Source organism: Nicotiana tomentosiformis, chromosome 9 (genome assembly GCF_000390325.3).
Source record: "Nicotiana tomentosiformis chromosome 9, ASM39032v3, whole genome shotgun sequence".
Taxonomy (NCBI): domain Eukaryota; kingdom Viridiplantae; phylum Streptophyta; class Magnoliopsida; order Solanales; family Solanaceae; genus Nicotiana; species Nicotiana tomentosiformis.
Window position 1 is genome coordinate 40,977,075 of NC_090820.1, and position 15,114 is coordinate 40,992,188.

A 15,114-nucleotide genomic window follows, 5' to 3' on the forward strand; every position below is an offset into this window, starting at 1 on the left:
AAAAGAAGGGGAAACAAAAGCTTTTGTGGCCTCATCGTGCGTCCAATTAACTCGAATCAAGAATTGGACTAGGAAGAATTAACTTTTAAAATGTAGAGTTTAACGTTTTTTGAGATAATAAATTATTTTTTGTTCATTCATTGATTGGTAAATAGATTCAATCATAGTACTAATTAAAAGGTCGTGCTAGGATTTGAGTATTTTCTAATCCTTCAAATTCAACTGCTATCTTATAAGCTTTTTCAAACTCAGAAAAAGTATTTTTTTTTTCAAAGTTAAAATGTTTGATCATGTTTTTAGAAGAAGAAAAAAAGTATTTTCAAGAAGAAGTGAAAAAAAATAGATTCTTCCCAGAAATATTTTTTTGATAAGCACTTTCGAGAAAAGTACATTTAAAAGTAATTTTTAAAAATTTGATCAAATACTAATTGGTGTTCAGAAATATTTTTCAAATTAATTAGTCAAACACAAATTATTTTTTATCAAAAATATTTTTAAAAAATAATTCTCAAAATAAGTTAGTTACTTAATCACGTCATAACTATTTTTTTTACTCTCTTTTAATTTAGAAACAAAACCAAAAAAGAAAAGGAGATTACCTAACCCGCAAATGGCAGCAAAGTGAAGCAGGCTGACCTGGTTCTTCCCGCGTCCCTTCACCTAATAAACAATGGCCGAAAATGGCATTCCACTTTGATTCTTTCCTCTTCACCAACTTCACCTCTCTCTTTCTCCCCGTTTCTATTCTTTACTTGCTTAACTCACTCAACGACTCATTCAACTCCACCACCTCTATTCTCAACCCCTCTTAACCTTTTCTCTCTAGTCTCAAAATATGACTCTGTCTTTCTTCAACCATAATCGTTAACCATGTCCTCCTTCTCTTCCTCTTTCCTTTTCTTCTTTCTCTCCCTTTTTTTCTTCCCTTGTCTTTCTCAATCCCTTAGAGGTAAACCTTTTTACCTATTTCATCATTTGCCTTTGACAAATTTGATCTTTTCTTTCAAAATCTGAAAACAAAAATTCAACTTTAGTTCAAGATTTCAACTTTTATTGTCTTTGTGTGTTTTTTTCTGATTCATTGTGGTGCTTTAGTTGGTTATTATTTGTATTTGAAATTTTTTGATATTTTTGTCAAAAATTGCAACTTTATTTCAAGATTTCAGCTTCTCTTGTTTCTTTTGTTGGCTTCAGGTGTTCTGATTGATTGTGGTGCTTCAGTTGATTCTGTATTTAATGAACAAAAATGGGTGTCAGATACTGGTTTCATATCAGCAGGAACACCAAAGAACCTTACAGTACAAGTTCTTGATTCCACACTGTCAACTGTCCGTACATTCCCTTTACAGAACAATGTTTTCAAGAAATTCTGCTACCAGGTTCCTGTTTATCGTGGAGGGAAATATTTGGTTAGGACAACTTATTTCTATGGTGGGGTTAATGGGAATTTGAATCCTCCTGTGTTTGATCAAATTGTGGATGGAACATTTTGGAGTCCAGTGAATACAACTGAGGATTATTGGCATGGAATGTCTTCTTATTATGAAGGGTTTTTTATGGCTGTAGGAAAGACTATGAGTGTGTGTCTGGCTGCTAATAGTTTGACCGATTCGGACCCCTTTATATCTGCTTTGGAGCTTGTTTTAGTGTCTGATTCTTTGTATAATTCTACTGATTTTACCACTTATGCTTTGAGTTTGATTGCAAGGAGCAGTTTTGGGAACAATGGATCAATTATCAGGTAACCTGGTTCATTTTTCTTAATTACTAGTGGCTATTTCGTAAGACATATATGGACATAAAGTTGTTAGCTTTGACTAAAAGACTGTTCTTTGCCAAATAAGCTCCAATTATGATACCTGAATTTCGAGAATTCAAGTACTTGCAATTTATGTAGAACTGAATCCCATTTTAAGTAGTTAAAATTGTATGTATTCCAATCGCTACTGACTATCAACTTTCTTCTGAGCTTTAAGATTTTAGAAGTTCTAAGTTTCAATTTTCAACATAGAAACATTTAAATATGCTGTACTTTGGTTTGATTAGTCTGAATAACTCTTTTAGATATTAAGGTGCCATAAATTTGGCTTTTTTCCCCAAGGAATCCATCTGTTGGCTTGTGAAACTAAAATTTATCATGCAGAAAAAGAGAAAGAAAGTGTGAAATCAACTAAGAAAATCCTAGAAAAAATCCGGAAGCAAGTGTTATTCTATTCCCCTATTCACCCAAATTATAGATGCCAAAAAGGTTCTTTTAGAAATCCATATTCTTAGCTTTGTTTGATCACAATGTGAATAGAAACCTTTGAATCTTCACATCTTCATTCTTAGTGTTCATTTGAAACAGGCTTCAGACTACAAAGCAATCTATCCTCTTCCTCGTCTGTCCTAAATTTATTGCAAGGAAGATAGAAAAATGCCTAGGCATGGGTATTGCTCTACAGATAGCAGCCTTCGTCGGGATAATTTCGTGGCACGTTCCCGAAAATTGATTCCAAGTTGTTTGCAATAAATTTTATGCAGAAAAATAAAACTGCAGTCACAAACAACTATAAAGAAAAAAGGATTTTATTGATAAACATTGCAGGTTACAACTCTGTTTATACCTTGATTCTTCCCTCTGATTTGTTATCCGTAATTCGAGGGCCTTAGCAGCGTATTTCTCGAACGTAGGATGATATGAATCTTTTTGATGTATTTGATGATCAAGAAGCATGTAACAATACTCCATTTGGATCTTGAATGTTGCTAAAACTTTGAGCAAGAAATATTTGACATTGCTGAGATGATCTCCCTTTTCAAGATATTCTTTAAGGGAATATATAACCCTTTTTATAGGAGCGACCTAGGGTTGAGGTAGAGTAGCCTCCAAGCTAGGTTTTGGTAGAGTAGCCTCCAAGCAACCCTAATAGACTCCTAGAATATCAAGAGTCATCTTGTAGTATCTTGAATTTAGGATTTAGGCTGATCCGTTAAAATTTTGATGTCTACAAATGCCCCGTACTTCAAGGTTTGTCGGGGTGTAGGCTTGCCGAAACTTGAAGACGAGACTTGAAGCACTCAATTATCGCAACAGATAATTTTGAAACTTGTAGTTTTCGATTTGCAGGAGGAAGAGATGAAGGGCAGAACTGGTCCCACTGGGCGTGCCAATTTGTTTACAATAAATTTTATGCAGAAAAATAAAATTGCAGTCACAAACAACTATAAAGAAAAAAAGATTTTATTGATAAACATTGCAGGTTACATCTCTGTTTATCCGTTGATTCTTCCCTCTGATTTGTTATCCGTAATTCGAGGGCCTTAGCAGCGTATTTCTCGAACGTATGATGATATGCTTCTTCTTGATGTATTTGATGATCAAGAAGCATGTAACAACACTCCATTTGGATCTTGAATGTTGCTAAAACTTTTGAGCAAGACATATTTGACATTGCTGAGATGATCTCCCTTTTCGAGATATTCTTTAAGGGAATATGTAACTATTTTTATAGGAGCGACCTAGGGTTGAGGTAGAGTAGCCTCAAAGCTAGGGTTTTGGTAGAGTAGCCTCCAAGCAACCCTAATAGACTCCTAGAATATCAAGAGTCGTGTACTTGAATTTAGGATTTAGGTTGATCCGTTGAAATTTTGATGTCTACACAAGTATAACTAAAGCAAGAAAAGTTCCCTCTAACATATATAGTTGATAAAGTGGCTAAATACAAATATACTCGAGTCTATTTACTTGCTAGTTTGTACTGGTTGTAAAAGGAATTAGTATCCCATCATGTTTAAAGAAACATGTTTCTTTTGGTTATGCTTATCACAACTACAAGCATTTTCACCTGCCAGATATCCTGATGATGAATTTGATCGTTACTGGGAGCCCTATGGACAACATTCTCCTGCAGCAAGTGTCAGTCGTGTTTCTGTTTCTGGTATCTGGAATCACCCCCCTGCAAAAGTATTTCAGACACGGTTCACAATCAGTCAGCTTGAACCTATGGAGTTATTATGGCCTCCAGCACCTCTCCCAAATGCAACATACTACATAGCTCTTTATTTCGCTGAAGATCAAGATTCATTCTCAGGAAGAGCATTCAACATAAGCATAAATGACATATTGTTTTACCCCAACCTTAGTGTTGCTCCAGCTGGTATGGTCGTGTTTGCAAATCAGTGGCTTCTGAATGGTAATACGAAGATAACTTTAACTCCTCTGGTTGGATCAAGTATTGGCCCGTTGATTAATGCAGGAGAGGTTTTTGAAGTGCTGCCCGTCGGTGGAAAAACTCATACTCGAGACGGTAATCTGCTTTCCTTGCATCGAATATAAACCTAGTGCGTGGATAGTATGAGCTGTCTTCAAAGATTTGTTAGTCTCCAAGTTCTCTCTTTTGGACCAGTCTCCTTGGTGAAAATAGCTATTAATGCTTTTGAGCTGAAGAGAAAAGTCCAGGAGATGATGCAGCCAAACAAATCACCTTACATCTACACTGCTTACCTGTGTGCTTGTGAAGATACCTTCACAATTTCATTTGAGTGAAATAATGATCAAATTGACTAACTCCTTTCAGCCTGGATCAATTTGCTTTTTACTTCTTTTTTCTGTAGATTAATTATTATACTGGTTTTCTGCAGTGATAGCTCTGGAAAGATTGAAGGAGAGTTTCAAGAATCCTCTCCCTGATTGGAATGGTGATCCGTGTTTACCCCCTCAATACCCATGGACTGGAGTGACATGTGCTGGAGGACCACGAATTCGTGTAATTACTTTGTGAGTTCAGATGTCTCTTACCCCATGAGCTTCAACCCCCAACCACCCTAATGAGTAGTTCACCTTACACCAACCCAAATTATGGCTGTCCATGTGACTATATCTACTAACTTGTGTTCTTTGTTCTATCGTCTGCAGAAACCTTACGAGCATGGGTCTTTTGGGCTCAATTTCACCTAGCATTTCCAGATTGACAGCATTGAGTGGCTTGTACGTGAATATAAAGTTCTTATCTGCTGATAGATCAACAGCTGCAATTTAATTTCTTAACAGTCTCTTATTTACCACAGATGGCTTGGGAATAATAGTTTAACGGGATCTATCCCAGATCTGAGCTCATTGAGTAACCTTGAGATTTTGTAAGTTAGTTTCTGTAGTTCTTCTTCCTAATTGCTGTGCAATAATGCATATTTTTCAGTACAGCCCAAGCTTTTATGAAAAAATCAAAAAATAAACTCTTGATCTTGTAGTTCTTGATACCACTTAGACTTTTGTGTTTTACCATGGCTTTCAAGACTCTGCTTAAATGTAGATTCTCAACTTTGTGGACGTGGTAATTGGCTTCGCCAAAAAGCATGCAAGCTACTTCAACCTTGCCTAACTATAAATCTATCTATTCCTAATACTCTTTACTCTTGTCTTTTGTTTCAGGCATTTGGAAGACAATCAGCTTAGTGGGGAAATTCCGCCATCTCTTGGGAACGTTAAGAGCCTTAATGAAATGTAAGTTTGGCTTTACATAATTAAACAAAATGAATATAATACGTTGTGGATTTTGACCTCTCTGTGTTTGCACAGAGATCAATTAGTGATATGCAGCACTAAAGTTTTTCTCAAGTATAGTAGCCCTATGGTGCTAGTATAAGTATAGTTTCTATAACCACCTCTCATAAGATTTGCTACATATTCTCTCAGCCGGGGGAAGTGGGTGGTGGGGCGACACAGTACCATTTGACATATGCTAAGCGAGGGAATTAGGATTGCTGGACCTACAGACTGGTAGATGTGGCTTTGCAGCTAAACTCTTAATTAAGTACCTATAATAGTGTCTGTTAAGTGGTTTTCTCTTGGTACAAAGAGCATTTTCAAGAAGGTTGGAGCAGGTATTAGGAAAATTTGTGTCAGATACTTGAATTTATGGATGGTAGAGCAGCCATAGATCTCTTTAATGTGAGAGTCCAACTGTCAAATTGAGATTTTCATCGATCTCATGTGTGAGATGAGCTTTCCACTTGCACATACTATAATTTTATAGATCAATTGCTCAAGTTGGAAAAGGAGAGAACTCAAAGGAATAACAAGCAAAAAGGAATTGCTTGAAAATATGTCGAAACTCTGAGAAAGGAGTAGGAAATCCTAGACACATAATCGGATCCACTAGAAATTTTTGCCCTTGTGTTTCAGGGTTTGAGAATTTGGGAGACTAATATACAGCCGTTCAGAATCCTATTACCAATATTGGACCACTATCCAAACTCATGAAGTACATGAGAAACATGCTTATTGACCTTTACTGTATTCGTCTGCTCCCTAGTTCTAATATTTGGACTACTGCAAAATTTATGAGGTACATGAGAAATAGGATCACAGAGCTTAACTGATGATAGTTCTAGTTTCGGGATGCAAGTGGTGAAGTCGTTTAGGGTGAATAATATTTCTCAAACAAAGATAGCAAAGCGCTAAGATTACCACAGTTGTACATAGCTCAAATATTTCTTGGTCACTTACCAACTGGATCTCTATCAGGCAAAATCACCATTACAGCCCACGAGATAACGCCCATTTTATAGAGATTCCACTACAACGTATTCATTTGATCAGAGCTCACAAAAGCTAATAACATTTGAAAATTTGTTGTTCTAAGTCGTTATCTTGAGCATCTTTGACTGCTTTCGATATATAACTTTGCTTCTAGAATATCATTTCATAAGGTACATACTAATTCTGTTCTTTTTTTTCCCTTTCTAAGCGACCACAATAGAGATAATTATTGTGATACCAAATGCAAATTTAAAAAGAAATAAAAGATAGATGGATTGGTTTGCATGTGTTTCTAAAATATATCTTCTTCTTTTTTCCCGAAATATTATACATATTGTCAGGTCAGTTGAATATTAGTGTACACCTGGAAATCATGCACGTTCATGTTGATCCTAAAGCATCATTTATAGTTCATCACAGAGGAATTAAGAAAAAAAAAGTTTTATCTGTTATTGGCGTTATTTCACACAATATTTCCCTTTAATTTCCATCCTACATTATTTTTTAGGGCAAAAGAAATTTCATGAAATATCATTTTGTCAAGAGATGCAAATGATGTTATATTGTGTAAGTTGATGTCCTGCAAAAGGAAAAAATGGAGGAACTTGCTTGATGTTATATATACTCATCTTATTTTATGCTCAGACTAACACTGTTTATGTTGAGTTTGTATAAATAACAGTATTATTTGCTGCAGCTTCTTGCATAACAATAATTTAACTGGCAATGTGCCAAGCAGCCTTCTTGGAAATCCAAAGCTGAACCTCAGGTACTCATGCATTGCAATTTGCAATATTGTTTTCATTGCTTTTGCCTTTTACTTTTGTTCAGTATTAATAAAATTGTTCGGTTGCTTTATTTGTAGGACCACCCCTGGGAATCCATTGTTGTCACAACCCCCTAAATGAAGGAGGTTGTCCTTGCTCTTTTGGACATTGACAAGTATAAAATATTCAGTTTTCGGCATTAGATTTCAGAACCTCTTTTGCAATCTTGAAGCTTTGGAAAAAAAGAAATATCTTGAAAGTTCATTTATTGGAACTCCGGAATACACGCACCAAGACCAATTATTCAAATTGGTTGACAGCACTTTGCCTAGCCAAATAGTTTAGTAAAATGGAATTTTGCTGTAATTATTTTGTGTCCATAGCTGTATGTACAGTCTTTTTGAGGTTTTCAGTCATTCTTTTGTATTTTTTTCTCTGTAACTCAAAAAGTTTGTCTTTGATTCATATGTACTGAAACACAATTGTATAAACATGTTTGTAACTCTTACTATTTATTATGAAAGTGATGCAATATGATTGTTTTTCAGTTGATTGTAAAGTGAATTAGTACTTAGTTCCTTTCCCTCTACAATGAAACATTTAATGGAGAAATGTGCCTAAATACAAAATGTAGAAAGTAAACATCCACAACTCCAAAAGAAATTCAAGAGGCATATGCCTAGTTGGTTCACTATTTCTTAGCATGAAAATGAAAGCTAGACATGTCAGATTACAGTAACTCTTGAAACTAGATGGAATTAGTTTCTCATACATTACAAGAAATGAACACATCAACATGGCAATTCATCAGATCCTACGACGAAACATGTAATCTAAAACGCAGGCGATGAAAGAAATGAAAAGAAGCATCGAAACCAAAACGAATTGAAAAAACAAAAAAAAAATATTAAAGGAAAACAATTAAAGAACATCTCTACACAATGAACAACAATGGCAAGTTGTTTTCACCTCTCTAGTGCTCTTCCTTTCTTAAGGGAAAACAGAGGTGGCAGTGCTGTGTTTTTCCCCTGAGTGCAAAGTGGCATATGAATCACAGGTCTAACTCTTAAAGTTGCTGATCTACTTCTCTCCAATCCTTTCTTAATTCTCTTCACATGCTTCTCTTTGATTCCTTGACCTTTGCTTTTTTCATGTTCTGCTACAGAAATATCAGCAATAGAGCTCGAAGAAGAAGAGGAAGAAGTAGAAGAAGAAGGTGATAATGAAGAAGCTCTCTTTTGCTTCAATCTCAATAACTCTTTCCATAAAACGGTGCATTTTGGTGGCCTAGGTGATGGATCCTCATCAATGAACCAATTTATTGGCCTACTTTCTTCCTTACTCTTCACCTCAGCTTCTTTCGATATTTCTTCCTCAGCATGTTCAGTTTTTAAACTAATCTTGTTTAGCTTTTCAGCATAATGCATTTGCCAATAAGGACGTAACTTACCCTCGAAGAACAGCTCGTCCGCTGTGATCATCTTTTCGCTGGTTAACTTGCTCGAAAGGAACTCAAAATCTGCTGCACTCCGCGCTCTCTCTTGCTGATCTTTTCGCTCTCTCTCTGCTTGTGCATTTGGAGTAATGGATATGAAGTTTTTCTCATCAAGAAATTCTGAAGAGAAGGAAATTCGGGGACTAGAAATTGGCTCATCGGCTCTAGAGGCAACTTCTAAGGAAACCATGTTAGTTTTACCAAGAAACTAAAGGGGAGATAGAGACTTGAGGAAAAGTAGTTGGATAAAGGTAAGAACCTAAGTTTGTATGCTTTATAAGGGGAGGAAATTTAGAAGTAATGACATTTGTGTGCTGTTGTATTTGTTATTTGCTAGTAGTAAATGTTAATGGACGGTGTAAATATTTAAACCAAGTGGTCTGGAGAAGTAGAAACAAATGAAGTAAGGTTATGTATTAGAATATGGGAACAGCACATGGACACCTTTAGAACTAAAGACAAAAGCTTTTCTACCATGGAATCTTACTATCTTTTAATGAATTCAAATAATCAGTAGTATATAGGACAATAAAGTGATAGTAGCTACCTCCAGCCTCCCAACTTAATTGTATGTTGAGTCGATTAGACTTTCATATTTCTTATTTTTGTTTTTCAACTCCTAGGAGAAGAGAAGTTTCTACTTCTCCAACTTGTTTTTCTTGCCCCACTGCTAATGTATTATTTATGGTTCTTTTTGATTTTGGACTCTTTCTGCCCTGTTATATTAGTAAAGTTGTTTACACTTTGAGCTTGTTGGTAAACATCTACAACTATCTTAGATCAAACTTATCTAGTAGAGGATGGCCAGTGTATTAGCGACTATCTTACATTAAGAAATTTCTTCTCATCTGTCTAAGTCTTGATACACAGAGTAACTCGATATACATATCGGTACGATAGAGAGCAAAAGTACTAGAGAATTTCTTCTCATCTGTCGTGATACACCACCGTTATAAACAAACAAAAAAAAAACAAAAAAGGGTATAGGGTGAATCCTAGACTACACTAGCAGCCAGCATGAAAGGTAACAGCAAAGAAGAGTTGCACAAGAAGACACATATAACCTAGAAATTTTCCAGGAAGGTGGTCGAGTCAAGTCACAACTTGCTTATTCATCAGTAGAACAATAGAATGAACATAGTAAAATATGGACTAATTTGAGCAAAATAGTTGGTCTGGTGAATTTGGATGTCAATTTCCCAGATGTCAAAATGCCCATCATTCAAGAACCTTAGACTAGTTTAGTTAAAATGACAAAGTAGAGCAGAGCTGTTTTTATTAGTGAAACAATGGGAAACTTCTCTTGAATATAGCCCTCATCTTAGCACAGGGGAGTTCGATTTTACGGTTCATTACAAATGATTTTTTTAGTTATATGACCCCAAAAATTGACAAAATACTAAAAAAAAAGTTATTGAGTCATTTTCTTTTACTCAAATCGTAACTAGTAAGAGAAGATCGTTTTATTAGCATAGTGCATGGGCAGATCTAGCTTGACGGTAGGTGCAACTGCACTTGTTTCGACTTAGACCATACATGCATGTATGCGTATAAATTTAACAAAACTTATAGTAACTAATCATATCCATTCCGATTTCAGTTTCACTAATCTATATCATAGATCCACCTATATTTTGTAGCATAAAATCAATGGAATAAAAATAAAATGAAAATCAGGAGTATCAATTAGTCAAAGGGAGAGGGTGCTTTAGCAGTTTGACCCTTCATATAACCTAACAGAGAGTTCATAATAACATGGGAGGATGTGGTCACACTCACATGAGACTAACTTCTAAGCCATGTGAGACTCTGCACTTCCCAATTAAATCAAGTAGAATACACAAAATAATCTTTCTTTTTGACAGGACTGCCCTTTGAAGGACCTTGTTTGTTTGCTGGTTACTTGGTAATTTCTTCACATTCAAAGGGTAATTTTGTCCTTTGACAAAGGTTACAATGTGGTACATATCATGTCCTATTCTTGGAAAGCTTACGCGAAGATTTGGAAACTTTGTAATAATCTTATCTAATTATGACAGCTATAAACATTGGGTGGTGAATCATTTTCTTTATTACATATATACATAGGTGTTATGACAAGTTTTACTAGTTTTTTCCTTTTTCTAAAGACAGAGTACCTTTGCACAATCAGTGGCTTTTATTAATTGTGATTAAGAAAATACTGGTGGAGTTTAACAACGGCTCATATGATAAATTAATATAAAAATTGATGATCTTGAGAGATGGTACAAATGATACTTAAGTTTTTCTTATTTTATGTTATCTTGGTCAATATGCACATGTATGTTACTTATTAAGCATCTAATTAAATAGAATAAGTAAAATAATCCTGATGCAATTTTGATAACTATGAAATGATCTGTCTTTCAAATTATTTTCTATTTTGAAAAATTGTAGATTTATATGATTAATAAAATATAAATCAATATCATTTTATTGTTAAACTATTTTATTGGATATTGTCATTTATTATAATCTATTTTATTGGGAATATGTACTAAAGGAGAAGTTGAATGATTTGTTGGATTTTGCATATGTTACTGCTACTGTTTTTTAGAATAATTAGTTGTTTAGTTTTAGGAGGAGTCCGCTAGAAAATTCAGAATTTTAATTATAGTAAGAGTTTAGTAATTTAATTGTAGGAGGAGTCTATTACTTTATTTATTTGGCTATTTAAATCCCTATGATTAATAAAATTTTAGAGACAGTTTTTTTAATCATATTTTCAACCTTGTTGCTTGCATATTTTTCTAAAATCCATAACAGTGGTATCAGAGCTTCCATTGATCTTGATGGATCTCTGAATTCGCAGAAAAATAACTAATTTCAACCACTTTTAAACCATACGCATTTTTACCCATACCGATTTTTAACCAAATTTGTAATAATGGCAAGCAACGGTCTCTCTTTGAATAATCCACAAATTTTTACTGGTGAAAACTATCAGATTTGGTCAGTGAACATGAAATCTTATCCTGAAGCTTATGATCTATGGGAAGTTGTAATGGAAGACAAACTTATACAACCACTTCCTGCAAATCCTACCCTTGCCCAAATCAAAGCTCATTCAGATGAGAAAACAAAAAAATACAAAGCCAAAACTATAATTCAAAATTCAGTTGCAGATTCAATCTTCTCTAAAATCATTGCATGTGAGACAGAAAAAAGGCTTGGAAAATACTCAAACAGGAGTATCAAGGAAGTGAACAAGGCAGACAAAATTAGATTTTAAATTTGAAAAGAGATTTTGAATCTCTTAGAATGCAAGATGATAAAACCATCGCTAATTTCTTTAATTGTCAATAAAATCAGGTTACTTGGCGAGGATTTCAAAGATGACAAGATAGTTGAAAAAATTCTTGTGACAATTCCTGAGAGATTTGAATCCAAAATTTCCTCTCTGGAAGAGTCTAAAGATCTCTCTATCATCTCTGTTGCAGAATTAATAAGTGCTCTTCAAGCACAAGAGCAAAGAAGGGCCTTCAGACAAAACAAAGTTACTGAGAATATTTTTTATGTGAAACACCAAAAAAAAAAAAGTTGATTATCCTTATTGTAAATATTGCAAAAAGAAAACACACTTAGAAAAATTCTGTTGGTGGAGACCTGATGCATTATGTGGAAATTGCAAACAAAAAGGTCATGTTACAAAAGTGTGCAAGTTCAAAGATGCTCATGCACAAGCACTAATAGCAGAAGAATGAATTGAGGATGACCTTCTTTAGACTGCAGCAACAGAAGCAAGGAGGAGTGTTGAATTTTGCATCTGTTACTGCTACTATTTTCTAGAATAATTAGTTGTTTAGTTTTAGGAGGAGTCTGCTAGAAGATTCAAAATTTTAATTAGAGTAAGAGTTTAGTAATTTAATTGTAGGAGCAGTCTACTACTTTATTTATTTGGCTATTTAAAGTCTTATGATTAATAAAATTTTAAAGACAGTTTTTTCAATCTTATTTTCAACCTTCTTGCTATTTGAATATTTTTCTAAAATCCATAACATGATTAACTTGAGGCTAGTATATAATTAAGTGGAGATAAAAAGTTCAGATTTTATATTTTCTACAGTAAAGTAGAAAAAGCATCAGTGCATGTACAATAAAAATGTTTCTCTCAAGTAAATATAGTGTCTTATCAACCGGAAAGAAAGTTCAGAAAAGTTAACAAAAAGTAGTTTAAATCCAAAAATCCTACAACTAATAATATTTAGAACTTAGAAGATATGTAAGAAATTGTAGTAAAGATTATTTAATTCTCTAAATAGTAACGGTGGTGAATATTTTCGTAAGAAATGAAAAACAGATGTGAACTGATATTGGGTATATTTCTATATGTTTTAATATTACTTTATCCATCTTTTAATCACTTTTTGGTACTATTTGGTGTTAAAAATTTCCAACATGTGTTATTTATTGGTTTTATGACTAATTGAGTTGTATGTGATGATTTTAGGGTGTTTGGAGTGAAAAAATATGAAGAAAAGGTGCTCCAGCTATAGGAGAAGAGGGTGGATATGTCGCATCCAAACTAGAAAATATTATATTTGGTGCACCCTTAGCAGTGAAGTCGGGCTAAGGCATCTGCACCTGGGCACAACAGAGGGTGGATGCGAACAACATGCGATGCTGAGAAGTTGAAGCTGAGGCAGACGCGAAGCATCCACCCAAGCATCAATCCCTGAAGCTGAGTCGGATTAGAAAAAGGAAAACTTTGGCCCACGACCTGTGTACGCAATATATAAGCCAAAAACGCCTCTTTTAGGACATCTAACACATGGGGAAGTGTAGAAAAGCCATCACATAGTTTGGAAACCACGAAATTCGTCTTGAGTTTTTACTTTTCCCTTCTTTTATTGATTTGTATGTATTCTTGAGAATTATTTGAGATTGCTACCATGACTATGCGTGGCTAAACTCATTCATTCTGGGTTATGGTTTTACATGAATGTTGATATTCAAATTTTGATTTGACGAGTTAATTTATCATATTTGGTTATTTATTCATATTCTGAGTTTAATTATTTTACTGTCTAGCTAGCAATGAAATATTATATATGAATCTTGAGTTGAACTTGAAAGAGGTAATTCTTGATTGCAATAGGATTGAATAAAGCGTGATCTTGAACCTAGTCATTGGGGATTTGATTTGCGAATACGAGTAGAAATATACATATTTGCCGTGCTTAGCCAATTGTGCAAGAGATTGTTAGTGCGTTCTTTTTATCTTTAATCTCCTAGAAATATAGGGTTTAGAATAAATTGAATAGGCGATTAGAAATTGTCAAATTTCTACGAGTATTATTATCCTTGCAGATTAATAACCCAGATAAATTAATAAGCCGAGTTGATTGAAGAATTCAATAGGCTTGTTACATAACCATGACCCTCGAATATTATTTCTCATTGAATTAAAATCATTCGTGTTGAGTGTGATAGTTCATTAGTTTTTCTTTTACTTGCAATTATAATTAGTAGAATTAATCAAACAAAAACCACCTTGAAATTATTTTTGACTCGATAAATTAGAATTCACTTGATTTAGTTGATAATTAATCACAAGTTTTCGTGAGAACGATACTCTACTCACTCTTTATTACTAGATTGACCGCGTATACTTGCGTGTGCGATTTTGGGCAACAAGTTTTTGGCACTGTTGCCGGGGACATCGAAATTAATTGTTTCACTAGACCAAGCTTTTACTACCTATCAAGTCATGTTTTAATTTTTATTTTTGGATTTTCTAGTTTTAATATAATTTAGTATGTTTATACTTGTGTTAGATGGTATTTGTTAATAAAATTTGGTTGAATATTGGTTATTCTTATTTTGGTGATCCCTGTCCATACCGTGGACGACCACACTTATGGCAAAATTGTGAAAATATTTTCGGGAACGAGTTGGATGCATCATCTCAATCTTTTGCGTGGAATATTTGTAATGTATGTGGTAGTCAAGGTGGACATTGGGATAGTTTTTCTAATTCTTATTATCCTTCTCCGAGCTCTTATTATGATGTTTCTAATAATATTTGCGAGTTTGATAGGAGCAATAAGTGGGGGATGTGGAGCATGTTGCCCGTATTATGAACATGATGAGGCAAGTAGCCAAGCAACAAGATAAAAATCAAGAAGCTATAAAGAGAATTAGTGCAGAAATCACGAGAATGAAAGCCAATGTGGAGGAATTAGCTGCAAAGAGCGAGTTCCCACAAGAAGATAACTTTGAAGAAGCAAATATAGTGAGCCAATCTTGGCTAGAGGAACAAGCTCAACTTGTGAAATTTCATGAGTTTCTCCGTAATGGTCTTTCAAACA

At 34.3% G+C, this 15,114-nt stretch overlaps 3 protein-coding genes across 3 annotated transcripts; 2 read left to right on the forward strand and 1 right to left on the reverse strand.

The window, feature by feature from the left end:
* Positions 1-726: 726 nt before the first annotated feature.
* LOC104098253 (probable LRR receptor-like serine/threonine-protein kinase At1g67720) lies at positions 727-7,834 on the forward strand. Its single transcript, XM_009604931.4, has 9 exons — positions 727-949; positions 1,195-1,741; positions 3,835-4,289; positions 4,624-4,759; positions 4,898-4,969; positions 5,050-5,118; positions 5,411-5,482; positions 7,218-7,289; positions 7,386-7,834. Exons 1-9 carry the CDS (start codon positions 871-873, stop codon positions 7,426-7,428), a joined length of 1,545 nt encoding a protein of 514 aa, XP_009603226.1. The 5' UTR covers positions 727-870; the 3' UTR covers positions 7,429-7,834.
* A 116-nt stretch (positions 7,835-7,950) lies between these two features.
* Positions 7,951-9,215, reverse strand: LOC104098252 (uncharacterized). Its single transcript, XM_009604929.4, has one exon. It carries the CDS (start codon positions 8,970-8,972, stop codon positions 8,253-8,255), a length of 720 nt encoding a protein of 239 aa, XP_009603224.1. The 5' UTR covers positions 8,973-9,215; the 3' UTR covers positions 7,951-8,252.
* A 2,475-nt stretch (positions 9,216-11,690) lies between these two features.
* On the forward strand, positions 11,691-12,035 carry LOC138898652 (uncharacterized). The gene has a single exon (XM_070184733.1). The coding sequence runs from the start codon at positions 11,691-11,693 to the stop codon at positions 12,033-12,035; it is 345 nt and encodes a 114-aa protein (XP_070040834.1).
* Positions 12,036-15,114: the final 3,079 nt, after the last annotated feature.

Bases quoted from the DNA above. Each gene is read 5' to 3' on its own strand.
- LOC138898652 (XM_070184733.1), top strand. From the start codon at position 11,691: ATGGCAAGCAACGGTCTCTCTTTGAATAATCCACAAATTTTTACTGGT.
- LOC104098253 (XM_009604931.4), top strand. From the start codon at position 871: ATGTCCTCCTTCTCTTCCTCTTTCCTTTTCTTCTTTCTCTCCCTTTTT. The intron at 4,970-5,049 runs GTACGTGAATAT...TATTTACCACAG, and splicing joins TTGACAGCATTGAGTGGCTT to ATGGCTTGGGAATAATAGTT. The intron at 5,483-7,217 runs GTAAGTTTGGCT...TATTTGCTGCAG, and splicing joins GTTAAGAGCCTTAATGAAAT to CTTCTTGCATAACAATAATT.
- LOC104098252 (XM_009604929.4), bottom strand. From the start codon at position 8,972: ATGGTTTCCTTAGAAGTTGCCTCTAGAGCCGATGAGCCAATTTCTAGT.